Source organism: Fringilla coelebs (assembly GCF_963513975.1).
Source record: "Fringilla coelebs genome assembly, chromosome: 24".
NCBI classification, from domain to species: Eukaryota; Metazoa; Chordata; class Aves; order Passeriformes; family Fringillidae; genus Fringilla; species Fringilla coelebs.
In genome coordinates, this window is record NC_140050.1 from 5,280,270 (window position 1) to 5,303,042 (window position 22,773).

Sequence of the window (22,773 nt, forward strand, 5' to 3'; positions counted from 1 at the left end):
CATATGAAGAAAAGCGCAGGGAGCAGAAAAATAACTCGCACTGAGGTAAAAGTTATCGAGTGTGGGAGGTTTAAATAGCGCTTCTGGGGTAGCAGAATTCGTGCTCGCTTCGGCAGCACATATACTAAAATTGGAACGATACAGAGAAGATTAGCATGGCCCCTGCGCAAGGATGACACGCAAATTCGTGAAGCGTTCCATATTTTTTCCCGGGTACGGTCTCGAAGCCCCTCCCCGGGAGGACCCTTTTATCCCCCGGAGAGCGGCACGGGGCGTCCCAGCTCCCCACGAGGTCGGGGGAGCCCCCCAAGGGCGGCCCTGTCACAGGCGAACATCAACCCACGGGTTTGCAGGCAGTAGCTGACAGAATGAGAGGACTCGGTGTTAAGCTGCGCCGAGGGAAGTTTAGGTTGGGTATTAGGAAAAGTTTTGATGGACGCGGTGCTGCCCGTGTCCCGCTGTGTGCCCGCCCTGTCCCCCACCGCGGTCGCGTTGTGGCGAGGGCAATGGAGCCCCCCGGCAGTACCACGGGTTTTTATTGAATTGCTCTGTTACAGCAAGCTCGGCTCCGGTGGGGAGCAGCGGGGTCCCAAGGCCAGCCCCAGACGCCCCATCCAGCTCAGCCCCGCGCAGGGCATCAACCCCACTGCAGGGAGCTGGGGCCAGCTCTGTCCTGGCACTCTGACCCCTCCCCAGCAGCCACTGTCCCGTCGGATGGTGACACTGTGCCAGCGGGCAGGACGTGCCCAGGCCTCTTCTGTGCAGCTCTGGGGGTCTGCAGCAGCCCAAAGCCCTGTGACCCTGGCTCGTGCTGCGGTGACAACCAGAGAGGGGGCTGTGGGGGTCCATGGGACACCATGGCCCACTCAGACAGCGCTCTCCTGGTAGCTGTCATCCTCCAGGAACCTGCTCAGCCTCCTCCCAGGGCTGGGGGCTGCATCCTGCCCTGGGGCTGTGACCTCCCCGGCGTCCCCATCGCTCTGCTCCTGGGCAAAGTGCATGAAAACCTGCAGGAACGGCAGGATGAGAGACAGCACGGTGGGACAGGACCACCACGCCCTCACACTGCCTCCCCTGTCACCTGATCCAGCGTGGTCTGGGACACCGAGTAGTCCTCTATGTGGCAGGGGCCACGGTGGGCGGCCAGAAGGCTGAAGACGGTGGCCAGGGAGGTGACACGGGCAGGCAGGTGGTACTGCAGCAGCCCCCCATGCTGCTCCCGCAGCACAATGCCAGGAAAGTGCTGCTGCAGCAGCGCCTGCACCGCCGCCGGGCCAGGGCCCCCCACCCGCACCACCACCGTGTACCCGTCCCCAAACCTGCAGGGAGAGGGGACACTGCTGTGAGCACTGGCATGGCCACCACCCTCCAGAGACCCCCTTAGCCCCCTGCCCCAGTACCTGTTCTTGAGGTGCTGGACGCTGCCCAGGCAGCGGAACCGGCCGTTGACCATGATGGCCATCCTGGTGCAGAGCGCCTCGCACTCCTCCATGCTGGGGGGAACACGTGTGAGCCCCCCCAGGGCAGGGGGACACTCCCCTCCGGGGGTGGTCCCCACAGTGGGGGTTATGGGGCGCTCCCCTTCAGTGGGGACTCACCTGTGGGATGTGAGCACCACGGACCGGCCGTCCCGGATAACGCCAAGGATGCGCTCCCACAGGAACCTCCGGGCTTGCGGGTCCATCCCCGTCGTGGGCTCATCCTGCAACGGTCCCGGCCCAGGGTCAGCCTGGGCAGGACCCTGGTGCTGCCGTGGGGCCTCCCAATGCCCCCCTCACCAGGAAAACAACGGGGGGGCAGCCGAGCAGGGCGATGGCCGTGGAGAGCTTGCGTTTGTTGCCCCCGCTGTACTTGCCCGCCGGCCGGTCCGCGTGCGGGCCCAGCCCCAGAGCAGTGATGCCCCACTGAGCCACCTGCCAGAGACAGAGGGGGTGAGGCTGGGGGGCTCCCCCTGGGTTGGGGAGGACAAGGTACAGGCCCTACCCTGGGGGTCTCCTCCTCTGGGATGCCACGCAGGCGGCTGTAGAATTCCAGGTGCTCCCGCCCCGTCAGCAGGTCTGTGATGGCGTCAAACTGGGGACAGTAACCCATGTGCTGATGGACAGACTGGAGGTCGGTGAGCACACTGTGGGATGGGGACAGGTGAGCATGGGGTAGGGAGAGGTGAGCACGCTGTGGGATGGGGACAGGTGAGCATGGGGCAGGGAGAGGTGAGCATGTTGTGGGATGGGCATATGTGCTAGGGATACTTTGGGAATAGGGACAAGCAGCTTCAGGGATGAGGATGAGAATGAAGCAGACTGCAGGGCAAAGGGCCAGGAAGAGCACAGGGTGGGAACTTAGATGGTGGCTTAGGTGCTGTGAGGACATGGAGAGGCATCCAAGCCGTGGAGTCCCTGCATTCACCCACCTGTGCCCCTTCAACCAGGCCTCCCCCAGCGTCACCTCCGTGTCCCCTGTCAGCATCTTGAAGGTGGATGTTTTCCCAGCACCGTTCACCCCCAGGAGACCAAAGCACTATGGGGGCAGAGCAGGGCAGGGTCACTGGCAGCCCTGGCCCTGCCCACAGAGCTGTCTGTCTGTCCATCTGTCCCTCACCTCCCCGGGGGGGATGGCCACGCAGAGCCGGTCCACGGCCGGAGCCTTCCTGCGCCGGTACACCTGCAGGGAGGAGAGGTGGCACTGGCTGCTCCCTCCTGTCACTGCCAGGGGGGCCAGGGGTCCTGGGTGGGCTGGAGCTCCCAGCAGGGTCCAGCCTCACACACCCACCTTGGTCAGGTCCTTCAGAAGCAGGAGGTGGCCATGTGAGGGGATGCTGCCCACCCTCGCCCGCTCCCTGGCCACGTCCTGGTCCTCATCTCCCAGCGAGGGCAGCTCCAGAGCCCGTGGGCTGTGGAAACAGTGGCAAGGGCACGTCCAGGGCTGTCCACCCCCTTGAGCACCCCCAGGGTACTGGGTCCAGTTCTGCATCCACTTTAGGAAGGACGTTGAGACACTTGAACACATCCAAAGGAAGGCAACAAGGGGGGTGAGGGGCTTGGAACATAAACCCTGTGAGTAATGACTGAGGGAGCTGGGGGTGTTCAACCTGGAGAAAAGGAGACTCAGGGGTGATCCTACACTCTCTACAGCTCCCTGAATGGTGGCTGTAGTCAGGTGGGGGTTGGTCTCTTTTTCCAGGCAACAACTGACAGAACCAGAGGACACAGTCTCAGGCTGGGCCAAGGGAAACTTAGGCTGGATATCAGGAAAGAGTTTTTTATGGAAAGAGTGATAAAGTAGTGGAATCATCTGTCTGGGGAGGCGGTGGAGTCACCATCCCTGGATGTGTTTAACAAAGCCTGGATGTGGCACTGGGTGCCAGGGTTTAGTTGAGGTGTTAGGGCTGGGTTGGACTCGATGATCTTAAAGGTCTCTTCCAACCCAGTGATTCTGATTCTCAGTGATTCTGGGATTCTGCTCACCCCAGGCGCAGGAAGAAGTGGTGGTATTGCAGCAGGAGGGTGAAGAGGAAGAAGACGATGCCCTCGATGGCCATGGCAAACATGTTTTTCCCTGCCAGGTCCCAGGAGAGGGGGGACACAAAGCGCTTGTCCCCTGCAAGCAGCAAGAGGGGCTGTAGGAATAGGGGACCCCTGTGCTGGGCTTTGGGGAGGGTGAGCAGCTCTGACACCCTCAGACTCACCAAACCTCTCAAAGGCATCAGCCATTGCCTGGTTCTTCACCATGTCAATGAGGCCTCGGCCCAAGCAGAAGTGGGGGAAGATGAGGAAAACCTTCTTCAGGACACGGTTGATGTCATTGAGGTTCTGATGGGGCAGCAAAGAGAGGGGTGGGGGAGCTGGCACTGGCACTGCAGGGGAGGGATGGGGGGTGCAGGGCATCCCAAGGCTCATCCCAAGGCTCACCTGGTCCACGAAGAGCTCCAGCACAAAGGTGGCCACGCTGCCGTTGATGCCGATGAAGAGGTTGATGCAGGTCAGGGCCACGTAGGCAGTGCTGGGGATGCTGAAGAGGAAGGAGGCTGGATACATCAGGGGGGTGATGGACCACCTGCAGGGGGGAGAGCAGGGGCTGGCTGAGGTGCACATCCCAACCTGGGGGGCTTGAGAGTGCACCCACCCTCCCAAGCAGCACAACCCCACACCCCGGCTGCCCCCAGCCCCACAACCCCCTCGCCCCTGCTGGGCTCTGCTGCCCCATCACCCGTAGAGCAGCAGCAGCAGCACCAGGGAGGGCAGGTTGGCCGAGGACACGTAGGATTCCTGCTGGAAGCAGAGGAAGATGAGGATGACCAGCAGCGCGGGGACCAGGTAGTTACACTGAGGGGATGGAAAAGCAAGGAAAGGGGTCAGGGGTGGGACCAGACCCCTTGGAACTAATCCCTGTCCCCATCCCCATCCCCACCATGTCCCAGGCGAAGTTGCCCAGCCAGTAGGTGATGGGCTTCATCCCGCTGACAAACTGAAGGTGCTTGGCCTTGCTGACCCGCTCCTCGATGAGGAAGACGACGAAGCTGGCCGGGACGAAGGACATGGCGAAGATCACGCAGATGGAGACCAGCACGTCCACAGAGGTGGCCATCCTGCCGAGGAGGGGAGAGAGCTCAGCAGGGGCCAGAGGGGGCTGTGGGACCCCCGTGCCCACACTCACAGGGCGGCCTCGGAGAGCTGCTCCTTGGTGAGGTTCAGGGGGTGGTTGGTGGCCGTGATGCCGAAGCGCGCGGGGTCGGTGCCGGGGGGCAGCCGGGCTCGCAGCAGCCCGTTGCTGGCCACGTTGAGGAAGGAGACCATGGCGTGCCAGCCCTTGTTGTTGAACCAAACCTGCAGCATGGGGAGGGCCGGGCAGCTCAGAGCCCCCCAGACAACCTGGCACTGCCCCTGTGCCTGCAGCACCTGCTCCCACCAGGAGCACCCCCACTCCCCACTGGGCTCCTGCTCCCCTCCAGCCCCAGCCACCCTCAGTCCTTCTTGGGCTGCTCCAGCCCTTGAGGGGACACTACTGTCACATCCCTGAGGCATTCCCAGCCCTGGGCACACCTTGATATTCCTGTGGGCATCCAAACCCTCGATGAAGCGGCTGAGGTTGGCCAGGAGCCGATCCGAGGGGCTGCCCTGGATGCAGGAACACACGGTGAGGAGGGGTGTCCCAGCACTGGGACCCCAGAGCTGAGCCAGGGGCGGAGTCCAGCTGTACCAGGGTGATGTTGAGCAGCACCCGGAGCTCCAGCACTGCCTGATCCACCTCTGCTGCTGACGGCAGGGCCTGGGAGCTGCCAGCACCCAGGGAGAAGCCACCGTACCTGCAGGAGAAACAGGGCTCCCAAACCTGCCAGAGAGACTCCCACTGCCAGCGTGCCAGGAACTGGGCTTGAGGATCTGCGTGGACCCTCCTTCCACCCCAGGAGATTCTACAATTCTATGAAACCTGACACCCATTCCCCACTGCCACCCTTGTGCAAACTCAACCCTCCACTCGCCCAGGTGCCAGATAAGGGACACACAGAGAGGGGTGAAGGCACCTGAATGATGGCTCTGCCCAGGGACCACTCAGGCCCTCCCCAAACCCACCAGGGATCTCCTGTCTCCCTCCATCCCTGGCTGTGCCAGGCCCAGCCCCTGCCCAGCTCACCTTTGCTCATTCACCCACTTCTTGTTCCTCAGCCTGGAAGAAATGAGGTGGGGGGAGTCAGAGGAGAGAGAAATCCCCCAAGGAGACATTAGGGCAGCACCTGCCCAGCCAGCCACATGTCCCCAGCAGTGTCCCTTGCCCCAGGTGTCCCTGGGGTGTTCCCTTGGTGTCCCCACAGTGCCCCTGCAGTGTCCCTGGTGTTGCCAGCCCCAGCACTCACTCCTGACGGATGATCTGGGGATAAGTCTTCACCAGGTAGTCAGAGATGTTCCTGCCCGTCAGGTTCTGAAGGATGTCCCCTGTGCCCCTCTGCACCTGTGGGATGGACAGAGGGGCTGGATGGACACCCAGCCCTGAGACATCCCCAGAGCATCCCCTGGGGCTGCCCCTGCTAGGCTGGGGGTTACCTGGGGTGGTGGGAGCCCCCCGGCCCCCTCAGGACACTCAGGCAGCATCCTGTGTGCCCCTGGCCCGCTGCACTGACAGGGGGGGGATGGCTTGGCCCGTGTCCAGTTCCCACGCTGCAGCACCTCCAGCACGGATGGGGGGGCTGAGGGGGCCGAGAAACCATCGGGGTGGGAAGCTGGTGGGCACAGCCCTGCCCTGGGCACCCGGGGAAAGAGAGAAACTCCCGTGACCAGCCTGGTGTGAGCCAGGGACACCGGGACCCACGGTGGGCGGGTTGGGGGTCCCACAGCATCACACCAGGTGGCAGAGCTGGTCCGTGGGCAGGTGGGCACTGAGGCGGGGGCCAAGCCCCGGCTGCCCCCGTCCCGCGGACACTCACGCCTTCCCCTCTTCCTTCATGCACTTGGTGCCGAAGCCGGGCTCGGCCAGGAGCGCCTCCAGCAGCCGGGCTGTGTCGGCGTCTCCCGGGGCGTCGTTGCTGCCGGGAGACACAGGAGTGAGCTGGTGCAATGGGGGACCAGGGACACGGCGGGCAGAGGGCTGGGGACACACCTGAAAAAGGTGAACTGCTGCCCGTACATCCAGGGCTGGAGCTGCAGCGGCGGGTACTTCCCGAAGGGCGGCACGATGAGGCTGAAGAGCAGCGCGATGCAGACGAAGACGGCGGGGAGGACGATCTGAGCAGGCCGGGGGGGATCAGGGCCGGCTCTGCCCCACCCTGCCCCGTGCTCTGCCCCATCCCCTCCCTCTCCGCGGCCCCACCTGCGCGAAGAAGCCGCGGGTGCTGCGCCGAGCATGGAGCATCCTCTTGGTGAAGAGAGCGCGGAGCTGGCGGCAGGTGAGCGCCCAGCCCCGCACCCTGCCGCACGCCTGCCCCGCCGCCCCCCGCAGCAGGTCCGTCTCCCGGGGCTCCTCCGCTGCAGGGACAGAGACGGGTCTGCCAAGGGACTCGTGCCAGGGGGGACAGGGTGCTGGCAGGGGCATCCCCCCACCCCAGCAGGGATGGGATGCTGCATGCAGGAGCCCCCGGCCCCCCCAAACTGCCCCCAGCTCCTACCTCGCCGGGCTCCTTTGGCTCAATGTAAAGGAGAGGAGAGAGGGGTTACAACCAGCACCCACCCAGGGCAGAGCTGGTGCTCCAAACCATCACAGCCCCCCCCCCCCACCCAGACTGGCTGTCCCCATGCCAGTTCTCCCTCAAGACTTCTCTTGAATTCCCCCTGGGATTTCATATCCCATCGCAACTCCTGCGCAGAGCTGGGCTTCCCCAAACCCATCCTCACCCCAGATCTTTGCTCTGGGGACACCCCAAAACTGGGAGGTAGCTATGCTGCACGAGGGTCCCTGAAGGGGTGCCTGCTTGGGTGGACAGCTGCCCAGATGGACATGTGCCATCATCCCAGCCCAGGGGCTGGAGGTGGGGAGCACTCAGCAGCAGCTCAGGGGTCCCACCTCCCCCATCCTTACCCATCTCTCCATCGGCCACATCCCCATCCCCCATCTCGCCAGGGACTGCTCCTTTCATGGTGCCTGACAAAAGGAGGACAAAATACCAGGGCAGGATCAAGGCCACAGGCTGTGACACATCTGCATCCATAGGTGCTCCCAGCAAGGTCCCCAGCCCTGGCAGGGTGCTAGGGACACCCCACCCCTCTGCTCTGGGCTGCTGAGCACCTCCCCAGCCCCCCCTGTACCCCAGAGCTCAGCTCCAGCCAGGACTGAGGGGTTTTACCTGTGGTGTCAGTGTCCAGGGCTGCGTCCTCGGCCACCTTCAGGAAGATCTGGAGGTGTGAGAGGGCTGGTGTTAAACACACACCAGCACCCACAGCCCAGTGAGGGAAACCCTCTGCTCATGGGCACCCCGGGAGCCCCTTGACCACAGCCCCCCTGGGTACCTCTTCCAGGGTGGTGTCAGAGATGCCGTAGCTGGAGACCCCCAGTTCCCCCAGGTGTGCATCCAGCTCACGGAACAGCTCCCCAAAGGCCCCGTCCCTGGCCCCGCTGTAGGGCAGGACAAAGAGCACCTCGTGCCCGATGTCCTCCACCAGCCTGGAGCCAGGGACCAGCTTCTGGATCAGCGCCGACAGCTGGGCCACATCTGGAGGGATGGGGAGGGCTGGAAACCCCAGGGGCAGGAGCCACTGGCTGGCACAGCTGGCCACAGCTCTGTGTGCCCGGCATCCCAGCCTGAGGGTCCCAGGGGAAATGGAGGGGATGGAGATCCCCCTCTGCACATCCAGTGAAAGGAGGAGAGGGGCCACATGCAGGGCTGTGCACCCCCAGCCTCCCTGGCTGACGGGGGATGTTTGGGGAGCAGCTGAGGGTGACACTGTGAGGGGACAAAACACTCACCCACGGCGCTGGCGTCGCTGCCCCGCTCGCTGCCCAGGCCCGTGTCACTGCTGTGCTCCGAGTCACTGCCATCCTGCAGGAAAGGGTGGCTGGAGCCTGGCACCCCTCAGCAGGACCTGGCCCCCAGCGCCCCTCAATACCCAGGATGGAGACACTGGTGTCACCCTGATTCTTTAAGATTTTCTAAGCCTTCTGATGTTTACATTATTGTGGCAAACTTTCTCACACGCTTTCTGTAAATAACTTATTGTTTTGCATTCTTTTATGGAGGAGGAGAAATTTGATGGACTGTTGGTTTGTCCAGTGTCATTGGAGAGGTGGCACTGTCACCCTCCAATCCACTGTCACTTTTGGAAAACTATAAATGTTGGAGTCAGAAAATAAAGTTCCCTTTTCTTCACCTTGGGTGCAGCAGTGTGTGCCCTCATGTTGTTTCGTGTCCTATAGCGACACACTGGCTGCCCTTTGGGGGATGATCATCAGGGCTCAGGGTCCCACCTTTTTGGTGACACTGGGGACAGTGCCAGTGTTGCCGCCTGTCCCGCTCCTGTCCCGCTTCACCAGGGTGAGGTGGTACCCCGTGCCAAGCCTGGCCTTGAGGAAGAGGGGGGACCCACAGCAGCAGAGCCGGCCCTGTGAGATGATGGCAGTGCGGTCCCCCAGGAGCTCTGCCTCGTCCATGTAGTGGGTGGACAGGATGATGGTGCGCCCTGGAGACCAGGAATTAACTTCATCCCCTTGCTGGACCCCCCCATTGCAGGTTCTCCCCAGCAGCACATCCCCCTGCTCGCCCCAGGCTGGGGGGCTCAGAGGGTGAAGTGGGGGCTCCCAGTACCTTTGCGGTACTTGAGCAGCAGCTCCCAGATGCTGCGGCGGGAGAAGGGGTCGACGCCGGCCGTGGGCTCATCCAGGATCACCACCCGGGAGCCGCCCACGAAGGCGATGGCCACCGAGAGCTTCCGCTGCATGCCGCCTGCAGAGGGACGGCGTTGGAGCGGCTCGGAGCCGCCGAGCCCCGCCCCGGCACCCAGCCCGACCCCCGCACGCACCCGAGAGGTTCCTGGTCTGCTCCCGGCGCTTGTGGGGCAGCCCCGTGTCCTGGAGCAGCTGCTCCATCTCCTCCTGCACCTGCTGCTCCGAGAGCCCCTTCAGCCGCCCGTAGAACCAGACGTGCTCCTCCACCGTCAGGCTGTGGGGACGGGGGGAAAGGCAAGGTGAGGGGCACGGGGATTGAGTGATGGCATCACTCCCCACACCGCCCCAGCCCTGCCTACATGTCGAAGAGCACGTTGTGCTGGGGACACATCCCCATGGATTTGCGGATGCTGTCGATATCGGAGCGGATGTCCCAGCCCAGGATATAGGCAGTGCCCGAGGTGGGGGGCAGGAGGCCAGTCAGGATGGACCTGGAAGTGGTGAGAAAAGTGGGTCATGGAACACAGGGGCAGCAAGGCTTGGGGACAGGGTACCCTGTCCTGGTGGGGACAGAGCTAGGCTCAGCTCCTGTCCCCAGCCATGGCCACGCAGCCCCTCTGTGGTGGCTCACATGGTGGTGGTCTTTCCAGCACCGTTGTGGCCCAGGAAGGAAGTGATTTGCCCCTCGTAGAAGTCCAGGCTCAGCCCGTTGACGGCTGCACGGCCGCTGCTGCCATAGACCTTCACCAGGTTGCGGATGGAGACGCCGGGCTGGAGATCAGCAGGCGGCTCCTCCACCAGCACTGGAAGCCACCAAGGGGTCACATCCCTGGCCAGGACCCCTTGCTGGGGGCAGGACCCCTTGCCATGGGGTGCAGGGCCCTCCACTGGGGAGCAAGGCCTGGGCTGGAGGGCTCTGTGGCCACTGACCTCAGCCACGCAGCTCCAGGGTGGGCAGGGACTCACCTTGGGGTGCAGTGTGGGGGCTGGTGTGGTACAGGCAGTGCCCAGATGAGGATGACTCTCCAAACCAGTAGCTCTTCAGAAAGGGGAAATTCCAGGGCTTGGGGATCCCGTATTGACCTGCAGCAGAAGGGGTTAAGTGGGGCCAGGGCTGAGTGGCAGCTGAGGGTCAGGGGAGCTGCACTCACCTGGGAAGACACCCTCGAGGTACCAGGTGGCCAGGCCATAGAGGACAGCGTCCAACAGCAGCAGCCCCATGGCTGCAGCAAAGCTGTATGGGTCTCCTGGCACGGGGCTGGCAGCCAGGTTGTGCCACTGGATGCCCACCCCCTGCTCCTCATAGAGGGAGAAGTAATCACAGCCGAAACCAAAGGCCACGGGGGACAGCAGGCTCTGAGGACAGCCAGAACAGCAGTGAGGGCAAAGACTGGCCTGGGGGTGCAGCCCAAAGCCCCCCACCCAGAGCAGCAGGGGCATGGCAGAGGGACAGCCCCGGGCTCACCACAAGGACACGGATTGGGAAGGTGATGTAGTCGCGCCAGGCGACGCACAGCACGTAGGGCAGGTACAGCGAGAAGTAAATGATGCCACCGCACGCCGAGGCCAGGTTGGCACGGGGGAAGAAGGTGCTGATCAGGAAGCACTGGCTGATGGTGGCCACTGAGAAGGTGCCGAGGAAGAGGAAGATGACTGCTGGGTCGCTGTAGGGCAGGATGTTTCCCAGCTGTGGGTGGAGGTAGGTTGGAGCCTGTGAGCCTCCCATGCTGGACCCCAGCCCTGATGTTCCCTGTGTCACCCATGCTGTCCCCTGAGACCTGCAACTTGCCTTGAGGATGAGGACAAGGAGGGCAGAGCTGAGGAGGAAGGGGATGAAGCTGCTGAGGAACCAGCTGAGCCAGAGGATCCCGCTGCTCAGCCCCATGGTCTTCATGGTCTCTTTGAGACGCGTCTCCTTCTCGTGCACCACCCCCTTGATGATCATGGCCACTGAGTAGATCCAGGCCAGAGTCATGAAGAGAGGCAGCGAGCGGTTCAGGACCCTCAAGAACCTGAGGAGATACCACCAGCCATTCCACCCCTAGCTCCACACTCCTGAGCCACTCTTGTGTCAGGGACACCAGGGCACAACCAGCCCTGTGCCACCTCCACAGTGCAGCAGCGCTGCAGGATGCTTGGATTGCAGCAGGGGGGTCACCCAACTGTCCCAGGGTCTGGGGCTGCCCCTCTACTCACACATCATCCACGTAGCAGGGGTAGGGCATCTGCTGGACGTAGACCCCTGTCCGTGGGGCAGCCCCAGTCTGCACCCTCACCACCGCCTGCTCCACCAGGTCCTGAATGTACACGAAGCCCCCCCAGATGTAGCGCAGGTCACTGAAGGGATCAGCTGCAGGGCCTGGGTCCCAAAACCTGGGGGCAGAGAATGGTGCTGGGACCAGGGATCCCCTGGAAAGGAGCACAGGGTGGCCATGGAGACAGGCAGGGTGGGCATCCCCCAACCTGTCCTTGATCTTGTTGGTCCTCGTGACGTCGTCAATGTCCATGCGGATCTTGTAGCGGACGTGGGGTGGCAGTTTGGGGGCTGTGGCATTGATGGGGGGCTGGAAGACCACTGCTGCCCAAAACTGCTGCTCCTCCAGCAGCTCCAGGGCTCGGGCTACCAGCTGCTCCTCGGTGGCCACTGCCTCAATCTTGTCCAGGCAGACACACTGCGGGAGGGCAGGCAGGGCTCAGCAGGCACGGGTGGTGCCAGGAGCCAGCCTGCCCACATCAGGGTGACACACACCTCCATGAACTGTGACAGCGTGCTCAGGACTGCGTCCACATCAGCATACACCTGGTGCCAGGTGAGGTCTGGTCCCCCTGCTGGCCCCGTCAGGAATGTGACCAGCTCTGGCAGCTTCCAGGAGGTGCCATTGAGGAACCCATCCAGGAGCTGGGCTGTGCTTGGGGCCAGCAGCAGGTCCTGCGAAACAGCAGGGTATGGGAGGCCATGCAGCCCACCCCACTCCTGGCCAGTTGCACCCCAGCACAGCCCATCTTGCACCCCACAGCAACCCTGTTCCCCATGGGAGGAGTCTGGGGCCACACACCTGGAGCACCTGCATCTCCAGGCTGCTGTTGAGGAGGGTGTAGATTCGGGGTCCCAGCTCCTGCCAGGCACCACCCAACTCCCCCAGCACCGCCAGCTCCCGGAAGGTCCGATTCACCTGTGTGAGGGAGGTAAGACAGGTTCAGGATGAGACCCCCCCCAAACCCCTTCAGCCTCCCCACAGCCCCCACTCACCTCAGCCATGACACTGTCGGGGCCAGGCCCTGGTGGGGTGTACAGGATCTTCCCCACAAAGAGGGGCTTGATCCCCCGCCAGAAGATCTGTGAGAGGGGGCTGGACTCCAGGCTGCGGAGCAGCTCCCTGCAGAAGGGACCTGGGGGTGCAGAGCTGAGCCCTCACCACCAGCCCCCCACCACCAGCCCCCACTGCCCCCCTGTGGCTGAGCCTCCCACAGCCCCCCACTCACTGGTGCTGCCTGAGGCCACGGGTCTGTGCTCCGAGCTGTTACGGTCCAGGAAGGCTTTGACGTCGTTGTCCTCGTACCAGTTGAGGGAGGGGATCCTGAGCCCCCCACCCTCGGGGTGGCCACAGGCGATGCGTGACAGGGCTCTGAAGGCACCCGTGCTGCTGTTGGGGGCCCTCAGCCCCACAATCTCCTGACGCAGCTCGGCCAGGCTGGTCATGGAGGAGACCTGGGGAGAGTGGGATGAGAGTGGAGAGGGGGAGTGGGGGACAGGGACACGGTGGGGGGGCAGGGGAATGAGGGCTGTACCTCCTCCATCAGGGATGCTGCATCCCGCAGGAAGCTGCCCAAAGCTTCCACGGTGCCAGTGATTCCGCCCAACTCTGAGCTCAGTTGCTCCTACAGTGGGCATGAGAAGGGAGTCACAGCCCTGCCGGGGAGGCCAGGGGTCTCTGCCTCTTTCCAGCACCCGACCGCGCTGGGGGCTCACCGCCAGAAGTCGGGGAAAATCCATCTGGGAGAGGAAGGAGCCCTCCATGGCACGGAGCTGGGAGCTGGGCAGTGCGCAGAGTCCTTGCTGCAGGCTCTGGGTGGAGTCGGCGTCGCCGCCCACCAGGAAGCCCCCCAGGACCGAGGCGTTGCAGACCAGGGCCTTTAGCGGGAGGCGAATGCTCGCCAAGGAGAACTGGAAGGAGAGAGGAAGTCACGATGACCGCATCGGCAGTGGGCACCGGCAGTGGGCACCGCGGTGACACTCACGATGCGGGGGCTGAGCCGAGCCCCCATCAGCTCATCCACCAGCGCCGGGGGCAGGGATGTGTTAGTCCGCAGGAACCGGGAGAAAGTCTCGTCCTCTCTCAAGTATTCCCTCACCGGCAGAGCTGGGGGAGCAGGGGTCAGACAAGGGGTTTGGCTCCCCCGGCACCCCCCGCCCCCGGTGCTCACCCCTCCGCTGGTTCCCGCTGTCCCGGAGCCGGCGCAGGGCGGGCAGGAGCCGGGCGAAGCTGCGCAGGAGCCGCTGCCCGTGCCCGCGGAGCAGGACCTGCCGGGCTTCGGTCAGGAGACGGGACACGCTGTGACATGCGACATGGGGTGGGTGGGCAGTGAGACCCCGGCCCAGCCCCGCTCTGCCCCGCAGCTCCCCAGCCCCGCCGCTCACATGGAGCCATCGAAGTTGCCCACCACGCCGGGGGCCTCTCCCGCCGTGGGGTGCCGGAAGCAGGGGTTGTTCATGTTGCAGATGATGCCCTGCAGCCAGGGCAGGGTCCCCGCAGAGGGCAGCGCCTTGTTGGGAAAGTGGCCTGAGGGAGAGGGAGGCCGGTTCAGGGGGGCAGTGCAGGACCCCCGGGACCCCACACACACCCGAGCAGGGAGATGCCAGCGAGCCCTCACCCTGTGACCACCTCCCGCGTTTGTCACCCCGAAGGGATCCCCTACAGGGGCACACAGAGGGGTCTCAGCTGGCTCAGGGACACTCACACTCATGCTGCTTGAAGGGCGGGTGGGATCGCCGCACTGAGATCAAGATAAGGAAGAGGAAGAGGGGCCACAGGATCTCGATAGCCAGCTGGATCTGAGGGAGACGCAAGGCTGGTGGGCTCCCGGTCCCCATCAGTGTCCAGGGCTCTGCCTGCCCCTGTGCCAGGCACCAGCGGCTCTGGGTAGCCCCACCCCAATCGTCCACTCACCCGCTGCCGCCGGCGGTAGGTGAAGTTCTTCCAGAGCAGCAGCCCCAGCTGGGTGCCCACGGCCATCGCGGGGGTCGCGGGCCCCGCTCGGCTCCGGCTGTGGGTGAGAGCAGGGGGGGCAGCCCCGAGCTGGGTACGACGGTTGAGCTCTTACTTCCTTCTGCTTCGGGGCTTATCACACCCCGGGCACGGTGCCGGGCACAGGGCTGAGCTCCGGGGCCGGTAGGAGCCAGACGGCATTCCGGCAGCAAAGCTCCTTTCCGGAGCTAAAGGCTCAAATCACATTCTTTCCTAAACCAAAAGCATCAGAATTGGGCACGAGCTCTGTCCGGGAGCCAGGAGCACGATTCACTGCCCATGCCGGGCACTGGGAGCAGTCCGGCACCCCAGGAGCGATCTGGGCAGCCCGGGAGAGGCTGCGACCTGCCCGTGCCTCAGTTTCCCCGTGAGAGGGATGTGGGTGGGGCTCTCATCAGCCCAGGAGCGGAACTGCTCCGGTGCAGTGGGCTCGAGGGCGAGCTCCAACACCCGCATCCCACGGGGGTAGCAGCCGCGTCTCTGCCAAGTTCCCGGGAATTCACCCACCCCTGGAGCGGGGCCAGCAGCTCCGGGGCCCGGCAGCAAAGCTCTGCCAAGGCGGCTCAGAGACGAGCCCGGTGGCGGAGGCGGCACGACCCAACCCGCAGCGTTCCGCCCGGTGCACCCGCCCACGCCCCGGGAGAACCGAGCTCCGGGACGGCTCCCCTGCCACCGCGAGCCCGGGACACCACCACCACCCCCGGCCTTGCCCCTCGTTTTGCCCCGGGGCCGGGGGAGCCGCGCACTCACCGCCGCCCCGCACTCGCCGCCACCCGCCCGCGCCCGGGGCTAAGCCGGGTCCCGGGCGCGGGCGGGATAAGCGGGCACGGGGCAGCGGGATTAGGATCCCGGCCGGGAAATCCGCCTAATCGGCCTGCGGGGCCGGACACGAGTGGGTCCGGGGGTAGGATTCCTCCGGGGATGCACCGGGGTCAGCTGGGGTGACACACAGAGAAAGAAGGAGCTGCCGGGTGGGGGTGACACGGGGAGACAGAGGCGTCTGAGTGTCCCCATCCGCTGGAAGCGGAGAGTGCTGCGAAACTGCCGGTCCGGGAGAGCCCCAGCCCCGCGGGGGCGGCGACTCTTTTCGGGACAAAACAACCAGAGAATTCCTGGATCCTCCCGGGGGACTCGCGTGGGAATCTGCTCACTCATCTCACGAGGACAAACACGCCGCATCGCTGCAACCGGGAGCTCGGTGGACCCCGCGACCTCGGCAACCGCCGGACCAACCGCAGCTCCCGGTGCCCTCCAACCCCGCGTCCCCCAACCCGGTTCGGCCGCACGGAGCCCCGCTCTGGGCGGGGTGCGGAGTCACCGGGAGGCGGACGGGCCGGGAAGATGTGGGGAAAGCCCGGGGGAGACACGGACAACCCAGGGGGGGCATGGGGACAGCTCGAAGGAACGATGAGGACAGTCCAGAGCGGGGACATGGGGACAGTTCAGGGTTACGATGGGGACACGGGGATACCCCCCGGGTGGGGGCGGGGTGGCACTAAGAGCCTCGGGGGGGACGCTGGGCGGCCGCAAGCGGCCGAGACCAGCAGAGCCGGGACATAGCCTCTCCTCTCGCCCCTCGCAGCCCCCGGCCCGGGACCCCCGTTACCTGATGCTGCTGCGCGGCCTCTTTAAGAGACCCCGCGAATCTGCCGGGCGCGCGGGCCCCGCCCCCTCCCCGCGCTACAAAGTAGCCGTGGGCGTGACGTCACGGGAGCGGCTCTTAAAGGGCCAGGCACGGCGAGGGCGGGGAATAGGAATCCCGCCCCATCCCACCCCACCCCATCCCACCCCACCCCGCCCCACCCTTGGGAGCCCCACGGAGCAGCGCGGCTCTTCGAAACGCAGCATTTCGCCCAAAAAAGGGGGATGTCTTCCCGGACAGGCACGTCCCCTGCTGTCCCGTTGGCATTGTTAATCACTCATTCATTAACCGCACATCTCTTGACCGCGCAGCCCCTTCCCGGCTCCCGCTCCCCCCTCCCCGGGACACGCAGCATCCCGCCCCACCGCTCTGTCACTCCGGGGATCCCACCCGGGTCTGCAGCAGCTCGCAGCCCCCCAGGCACAGAGAGACCCGACTGAGGCTGGAGAAGGCGCCTGCAGCAGGGACCAGCTCCTGTTTATGTTGAAAGGGTTGGTTTAGTTTTTTGGTGTTTTGTTTTTTTTTTTTTTTTAATAAATGGTTTCAGTCTGAGAGCATCCACTTTAAAAAACCCACGGGAGGGGAGACGTCGATGGGCAGGACACCGCCCTGGTGCAGGATGCAGGCGTTGGAGTCAACCTTGGCTCCAGCCTGGGCGATCAGGTTGCTGCAGTGCTGGGTGTGCCAGCTGTGCCAGCTGTGCCAGCTCCCGGCCCAGCCCTGCAGCCATCACCGTGGCCTTGAAAACTTGGTCTCTACGAGTTCTGCAAAAAGGGCATTTCCAGCATTTAGAGATCACACCGGAGTGCAAACCTGTGCACACACATCCACTCACAAACACTCACAATCCCGAGGCCACGCAGTCTCTCCCGGATGTGCTTCCCCCATGTCCTGCTGACCCCAGTCCCTCTCCTCCACAGGGCTGAGGAGGGTCCTGCCAGCACAGGGACGAGCAGCAGCACCAGGGGCAGCATGGGCAGCCACTCCTGCTCCTTGCTGAGGGATCCGGGGGCATCCCAGGGGTGTGTGGTGGGTGCTGGGTGCGTGAGAGGTGACACTATCCTCTCCCAGCTGCTGGAACATCTGCCACCTTCCTGCTGCTGCCCCAGGGTCTTGCAGCTCCTGGGGGAATCGGCCGGGCTCCTCTCTAGAAACAGGGTCTTTATTTCCTTGCTCAGAAAAATAGATTCATTTCCAAAGTTAAAAAAAGACTTTGAAAAGAGGGAATGATGAAAGTGGAGGCTGGAATGTGGCTGGCAGCGCGGCTGTGCATGAGATGGTGAGGCTGGGGCGGAGCCGTCCCGCTCAGTAGCTCTCCTCCTCCTCGCGGTAGTAGTGATACCCGGGCGGGTCCCCACTCTGCTCCCCGGCGGCGTTGGCCACCTCGCCCTGGTTGCCCTGGGGGCAGTACTTGGGGTCGTAGATCTGGCGGCCGAGGCCAAAGACCTGCCCGCTCTGGTTGGCTCCCTGGTTGGAGCCCATCTGCAGCGACATGGAGGAGTTGTCACACTTCTCTGTCCCCATCTTGGCATCGTAGATGTGTCTCCTGGTGCCGGGAGCCGTCATGCCCACCTGGAAGGAAGGACAGGATGGAGCAGGGCTCAGCTGTGGCCCTCCCATCCCTCCCCAGCCTGGCGTGGGGGCTCACCTGACTGGCACACTTGTTAGTGCCCATCTGGAGGCTGATGGTGGAGTGGTCCATGGGTGGCAGGATCTGATTTTTGGGGTCGTAGAGGTGCCTCCGGGTGCCGTAGGCAGTCATGCCAGACTGGCTGGCACACTTGTTTGTGCCCATCTGACAAAGGGGTCTGGTGAGGAACGGGTGCTGCCCCACATGTGCCCCTTCTTCCCCTATCCCCCCCAGCCTGGAGAGCACAGCCAGTGCTCCCTAACCCATCTCATGCTCCCAGCCATTGAGTGCTGGACACAGAGCCAAGATGGCCCCAGATCCCAGGGACACCTGAGGCACCTCATGCCTTAAGTCCCTCCAGCAATGCTTGGAGCTGTGACAGTGCTGAGAATTTGACAGAACTGGGTCAAATTCCTTTGCCCAGTCCCTTTGCCCAGTCCCCCAGCCATGGGACCCCGTGTGGCAGCCCACCTGCAGCCCGATCACACACTGCCCAGCCTTCATCTTGGCCTCGTCGAAATTCCTCTGCTGCTTCTCCGAGTACTTCACGCCGATGTCCACCCCGCTCTGCAGCCCCTTCGTCTTGGCCTGCCAGGAGTGGCTGTGAGGAAGGACAGGGGTCCCAAACCCCCCACCCACTCCCCAGGCAGGGGGAGCTGTGGGGTCTTACCAGCATCACCCCAAACTCGGGGTCCCCATGGGGCTGCAGCCCCTCCCAAACTGCTCATCCTCTGTGCTCACCATTCCCGCCAGTGCCAGCAGTGACACCTGCACCTGTGTCAGGTTCCCACTCTCAAAAAGGTCATTGGCTTCAAAGAGGTCCACGGGGTTCATACCGTAGCTGGCCATGGCCTTGATGAAGTTGGAGAGGTTCTCAAGCTGGGGAGAGGTTCAGAGGTGAGCCCTGGAGGGTGACAGCAGAGGAACAGCAGGCGGGTGGCAGCAGAGCTGCACCTACCTGGTGCCAGTTCTGAGCCGAGTGGTTGATCTTCCTCACTGAGTTGGGCTGCAGCTTGTTCATGAGCCTGCAGGGAGGCAGGGGAACATGAGGCTGTGGCAGGAAAAAAGCACAAGGAGCTGCAGGGCATAAGCTCCTTTTGAGAAGGTCCAGCCCAGGTCTCCTCCACGTGGGGCAAATTTCCCCTCCCCAGGTCCCTGTTTGTCCTCAGGGCTCTCCCCAGACACAGAAGCCTCTGGCAGGTCCCACTAGCATGTATCCATCCCACCCTTCCCACCACAAGGGCTGGTGAGGCTCCCCTGGAGGCTTGGTATCCCCCATCTCCTCCCAGCTGGAGCAGGGGCTGGGGGCCATGCTCAGGAGCACCCCAGGACTCACTCGCAGAGGATCACCCCATCCTTCAGCCCCTTCTGGAAGTCAGGTCCAATCTGTTTTCCTGTCACGCTCTCGATCCACGTCCGCAGCTCAGCCTCCTTCTGTGGATCATACTTCTGGGCAAGCTGGGGGGCAATGGGGGGACAGCTCAGGCAGGGCCCAGCGTGCACCCCAAACCCCTCATGGGACAGTTCTCCCCTCCCTGATATGGGAGCAGGGACAGGAGCATGAGGATGATGCTGCCAGCAGACACAGCAGCTTCTGAACCATTCCAAAAGCATGAGAAGGAACTGCCCATGGGGTTAGGGGGAAGTGACCCCCCGGATTTGTCTCTCCCTGCCTGCTGGAGCCCGTGGGAGCTCAGCTCTGAGCCCCAGGGGTCCTGGCCATGAGATGTTCTCCCTTTCCCTTCTGGCGAGGCCCAACCTCCGCCACAGATTCCTCCCTCACCGCGGCTATGCCAGGAATGTGGATGTCTCCTCCCAAATGGAGACCAGCTGCCAGGGCCAGCAGCATCTCTGTCGTTTCAGCCCCTGGCCCACAACAGAAGGGAAAGTTCTCCTGGCCTAGGGAGGGAAGGGCCTGGAAACCCTGTCCTGCCCCAGCCCAGCACCTCTGGTGCTCAGCTGGCACCTGGGGGTGCCCCCAGGGCATCCACCAACCTCTCACCCATCCTGTCCCTTCCCGGTCCTGTCATGTGCCAAGGCCATGAGTCCCTAAGTATCCTGGACACAGGGAGACACTGGGATGGGCACAGTCCAGCCCTGCTAGGTGGTAGGGAGACACTCCAGTTCCAAATGGAAGTTCAACTGATGCAGTACATGGATCACCCTCATGACACCACGTGTGTCCTGCCTGGGGGATTCTACAGTCCCACCAGCTGATTTTCTGGAGCGTGAGCAGCTGAAGTCAGTTCCTCCTCTCTCCCCACAGCCAGCCTGAGGATTTCCCAGGGCATGGGGAATGCACAGTGGACCAGCTCCAGAGAAATCCCACCACAGTCCAGTCTGCAAGGGCTTCCACAGACTGCGAGCATGTCACTGGTTCAACTGGTTCCCAGTAGGTGATGTCACCTCCATCAGACACACCGGGGCAGTCGGACTGGCTCACGTCTTGCTGAATCAACATGAAGCACCAAGGCCCTGGTGCATGTCACCCTCTCAGCTGGGGCAGCCCAGCCCCGGGCAGGCCGGGACCCATCCCATCCGCTCCCGTTACGAAATGCAAATCCCAAATCCCCTGGGAGGCCAGGTAAGGAGCGCCCGGCCGCGGCCACCACATCCCGCCGCCACCACGTGCCCGTCACCACTTGTCCCTTCTCCTGCCTGCCCAGGTGTCCCCGGGCAGAACACGCTCAAACCACCGGCCACCTGCCCCGGGGTGACCACGGCTCAATCTCTGCTCGCCTGGGGCCGGGCACAGCCACCGATCCCCCGGGCTGCTGCGTCCCCTGCACCCTCCCCGGCCCGGCAGGACCCCCGTGCGCTGTCGAGGGGGCTGGAGGGTGCCGGTGGGTGCACCCCGCGGCACCCGGATCCCGCCTAGGGCTGCAAACAGCTCAGTCGGAGGCTCCTATCCCTCCTTCCCCATCCGGCCCCGCGGCACTTTGCAGGGAGAGTCCGCGGGGCCAAAGCCGCAACCCCGGAGACGGCCGCGGGGACGCTGCCAGGTCGGAGCATCCCGTAGAGCGATGTGGAGCTGCGGGGAAGCAGAAAGTGGAGGAGCTTTGTGGAGCTAGTCCGGAGCCGCGGAGGACCGAGGCGATCGCCCCCAGCCCCGGGTGTGACGAGAAGGGTTCCCCGCGGTTTGCCAGGGGCAGCGGAGCCACGGCGGCCACCGGACGGGACACCCAACCGCGGTCCCCAAGACCCGTCCCTGGGTCCCTCTAGGCAGGTTCAGGGCACCCCGAGACCGGGAGCCCAGCTTCGCTGTCCCCAGCCCTCAGAGATCTCGGTACACTGGGTCCTTCAGTTCCGCATCCTCCCGGGAAGCCCCGGATTTCCATCTTCCCGAAATCTCCCAACTTCTCCACTCTTGGCCGGCTCCACAGTCCTGGGGCATTCCGGAAAAACTCCCGCCTTTCCAGAACCCGGGATGCAACCGGGACGCCCCAACAGCACCGGGATGCTCGGCTCTCCCGGGTCTCCAGGAGCACCGGCAGCCACAGCGCCCGGTGGCCCCGGTATCCCCCAGCCCCCGCTTCACCCGCGCCCGGTGGTCCCGGCACCGCCCGGCCCCCGCCGCGGCTCACCCGGTTCCTGACTTCGGCGGAGAGGCCGTAGGACGGGCCCTTGTTGAACTGGGAGCTGCTCATGACGGGAAACGGAGCCGGTACCGGAGTGGGGAGCGGGCAAAGGGGCCGGTACCGGAGCGGGCTCGGGCGGGGCGGGGGTGGGGTCGGGCCCGCCCTTCCCCTGCGTTGATTGGAGGGAGAAATGTCCAAATAAGGGCAGGAGCGGCCGGATCGAGGGGAGGGTCACGAACCCCGACATTGCCACTCGGGGAGCACCGGCAGGCGCCGGGAGTCGGGGGAGCCCAGGGAGCCCAGGGCCGGAACCGGAGCCGTCCCGGGCACACAGGCACAGAGTACACACGCGCCCGCGGGCACACGCACACAGACGGGCACACGCGTGTGCATCCCTGTACCAACCCACACGCACCCCCCGACCCTGCCCACGCACACGCACTCGCACATTCTCTCACTCATGCACTCACGCATCGATACGCACCCGCCTGTGCGCACCCACGGTCACGCACACACGCAGGACACGCGTACACCTTCCATTGTCCCCGCACCTCACGGACCTCCATCCATCCCTGACCGCGTCCCGCTCTCCTTGTCCCGCTCTCCGCCGTGCCCGGGTCCCCACGGGGCCGGCATAAGTTCCACGCGAGACGGCCCGGTACGGCCCGGCCTGGTACGGCCCCGAGGGAAGGTCCTGGGATGAAGGGGAGCGGGGGGAGGACACGACACTGTCACCCCCCGACCGCCCGCAGGGGCTGGCAGCCGTCCCGAGCAGCCCGTGGGCCGCGGCCGGGGGTCCGGTCCGGCTCCCTGCAGGGGTTATCCGGCGTCCCCCGGATATTCCCGTTGTGATGCCGCGTGGGTGGGGGAGTCACGGGTGGGACTGTGGATGCACAGAGGCCGGTGAGGACAGGGCTGTGACCCCATAGACCCAGTCCCAGCACCGACACCGAGCCCACGGAAGGTCAGAGCCGGGAGCATCCCACAAGTGGGAGCCCAGAACCCCCCATCCCACTCAGGCCCGCACGTGGGGCCTTCAGAGGGATGGAGTTTGTCATCCCTGGACAGATGGACACCCCCAAACAGGGTGAACTCCTCAGAGGGCAGGAGTTCCTCCCTGGTTTCACGGAGTGGGACTCAGCCCCAGCCCCCCCACTCTGTAAACAGCCCCGAAACCCTCTCAAAACCCCACAAGTGCCGGGGTCCCTCTGCCCCCTGTGACCCCGCAGGGCAGCCGGGGTGCCCCGGCCCCGGCCTCGCGCCTGGGTGCGCGTTGGGCTTTTCCTGTTTCAGGCTGCTCGATGAGGAAACGAGGCGGCGTCAAACGCGCCCTCCTGCCACTGCTCCCCGCAAATGCGACCGTGAGGAACC

At 64.3% G+C, this 22,773-nt stretch overlaps 2 protein-coding genes across 2 annotated transcripts; both read right to left on the reverse strand.

Moving 5' to 3' along the window:
• Positions 1-705: 705 nt before the first annotated feature.
• On the reverse strand, positions 706-14,760 carry ABCA7 (ATP binding cassette subfamily A member 7). The gene is made up of 49 exons (XM_084221314.1): positions 14,475-14,760; positions 14,266-14,359; positions 13,946-14,087; positions 13,732-13,859; positions 13,546-13,667; positions 13,277-13,471; positions 13,096-13,185; positions 12,790-13,015; positions 12,557-12,696; positions 12,363-12,479; positions 12,056-12,235; positions 11,770-11,978; positions 11,503-11,679; positions 11,096-11,318; positions 10,772-10,993; positions 10,458-10,662; positions 10,273-10,389; positions 9,938-10,109; positions 9,666-9,797; positions 9,441-9,580; positions 9,227-9,364; positions 8,890-9,101; positions 8,392-8,464; positions 7,935-8,137; positions 7,772-7,820; positions 7,507-7,569; positions 6,802-6,956; positions 6,592-6,716; positions 6,419-6,517; positions 6,039-6,234; positions 5,852-5,946; positions 5,632-5,664; positions 5,197-5,302; positions 5,040-5,114; positions 4,654-4,823; positions 4,408-4,585; positions 4,207-4,322; positions 3,909-4,053; positions 3,686-3,809; positions 3,465-3,597; positions 2,770-2,890; positions 2,599-2,661; positions 2,411-2,517; positions 1,984-2,125; positions 1,779-1,913; positions 1,599-1,702; positions 1,401-1,493; positions 1,082-1,319; positions 706-1,007 (listed from the first exon to the last, which is right to left on the reverse strand). The coding sequence occupies exons 1-49, from the start codon at positions 14,538-14,540 to the stop codon at positions 867-869; spliced, it is 6,729 nt and encodes a 2,242-aa protein (XP_084077440.1). The 5' UTR covers positions 14,541-14,760; the 3' UTR covers positions 706-866.
• A 1,838-nt stretch (positions 14,761-16,598) lies between these two features.
• On the reverse strand, positions 16,599-21,529 carry CNN2 (calponin 2). The gene is made up of 7 exons (XM_084221056.1): positions 21,409-21,529; positions 19,161-19,282; positions 18,783-18,849; positions 18,566-18,703; positions 18,296-18,412; positions 17,843-17,989; positions 16,599-17,766 (listed from the first exon to the last, which is right to left on the reverse strand). The coding sequence occupies exons 1-7, from the start codon at positions 21,469-21,471 to the stop codon at positions 17,500-17,502; spliced, it is 921 nt and encodes a 306-aa protein (XP_084077182.1). The 5' UTR covers positions 21,472-21,529; the 3' UTR covers positions 16,599-17,499.
• Positions 21,530-22,773: the final 1,244 nt, after the last annotated feature.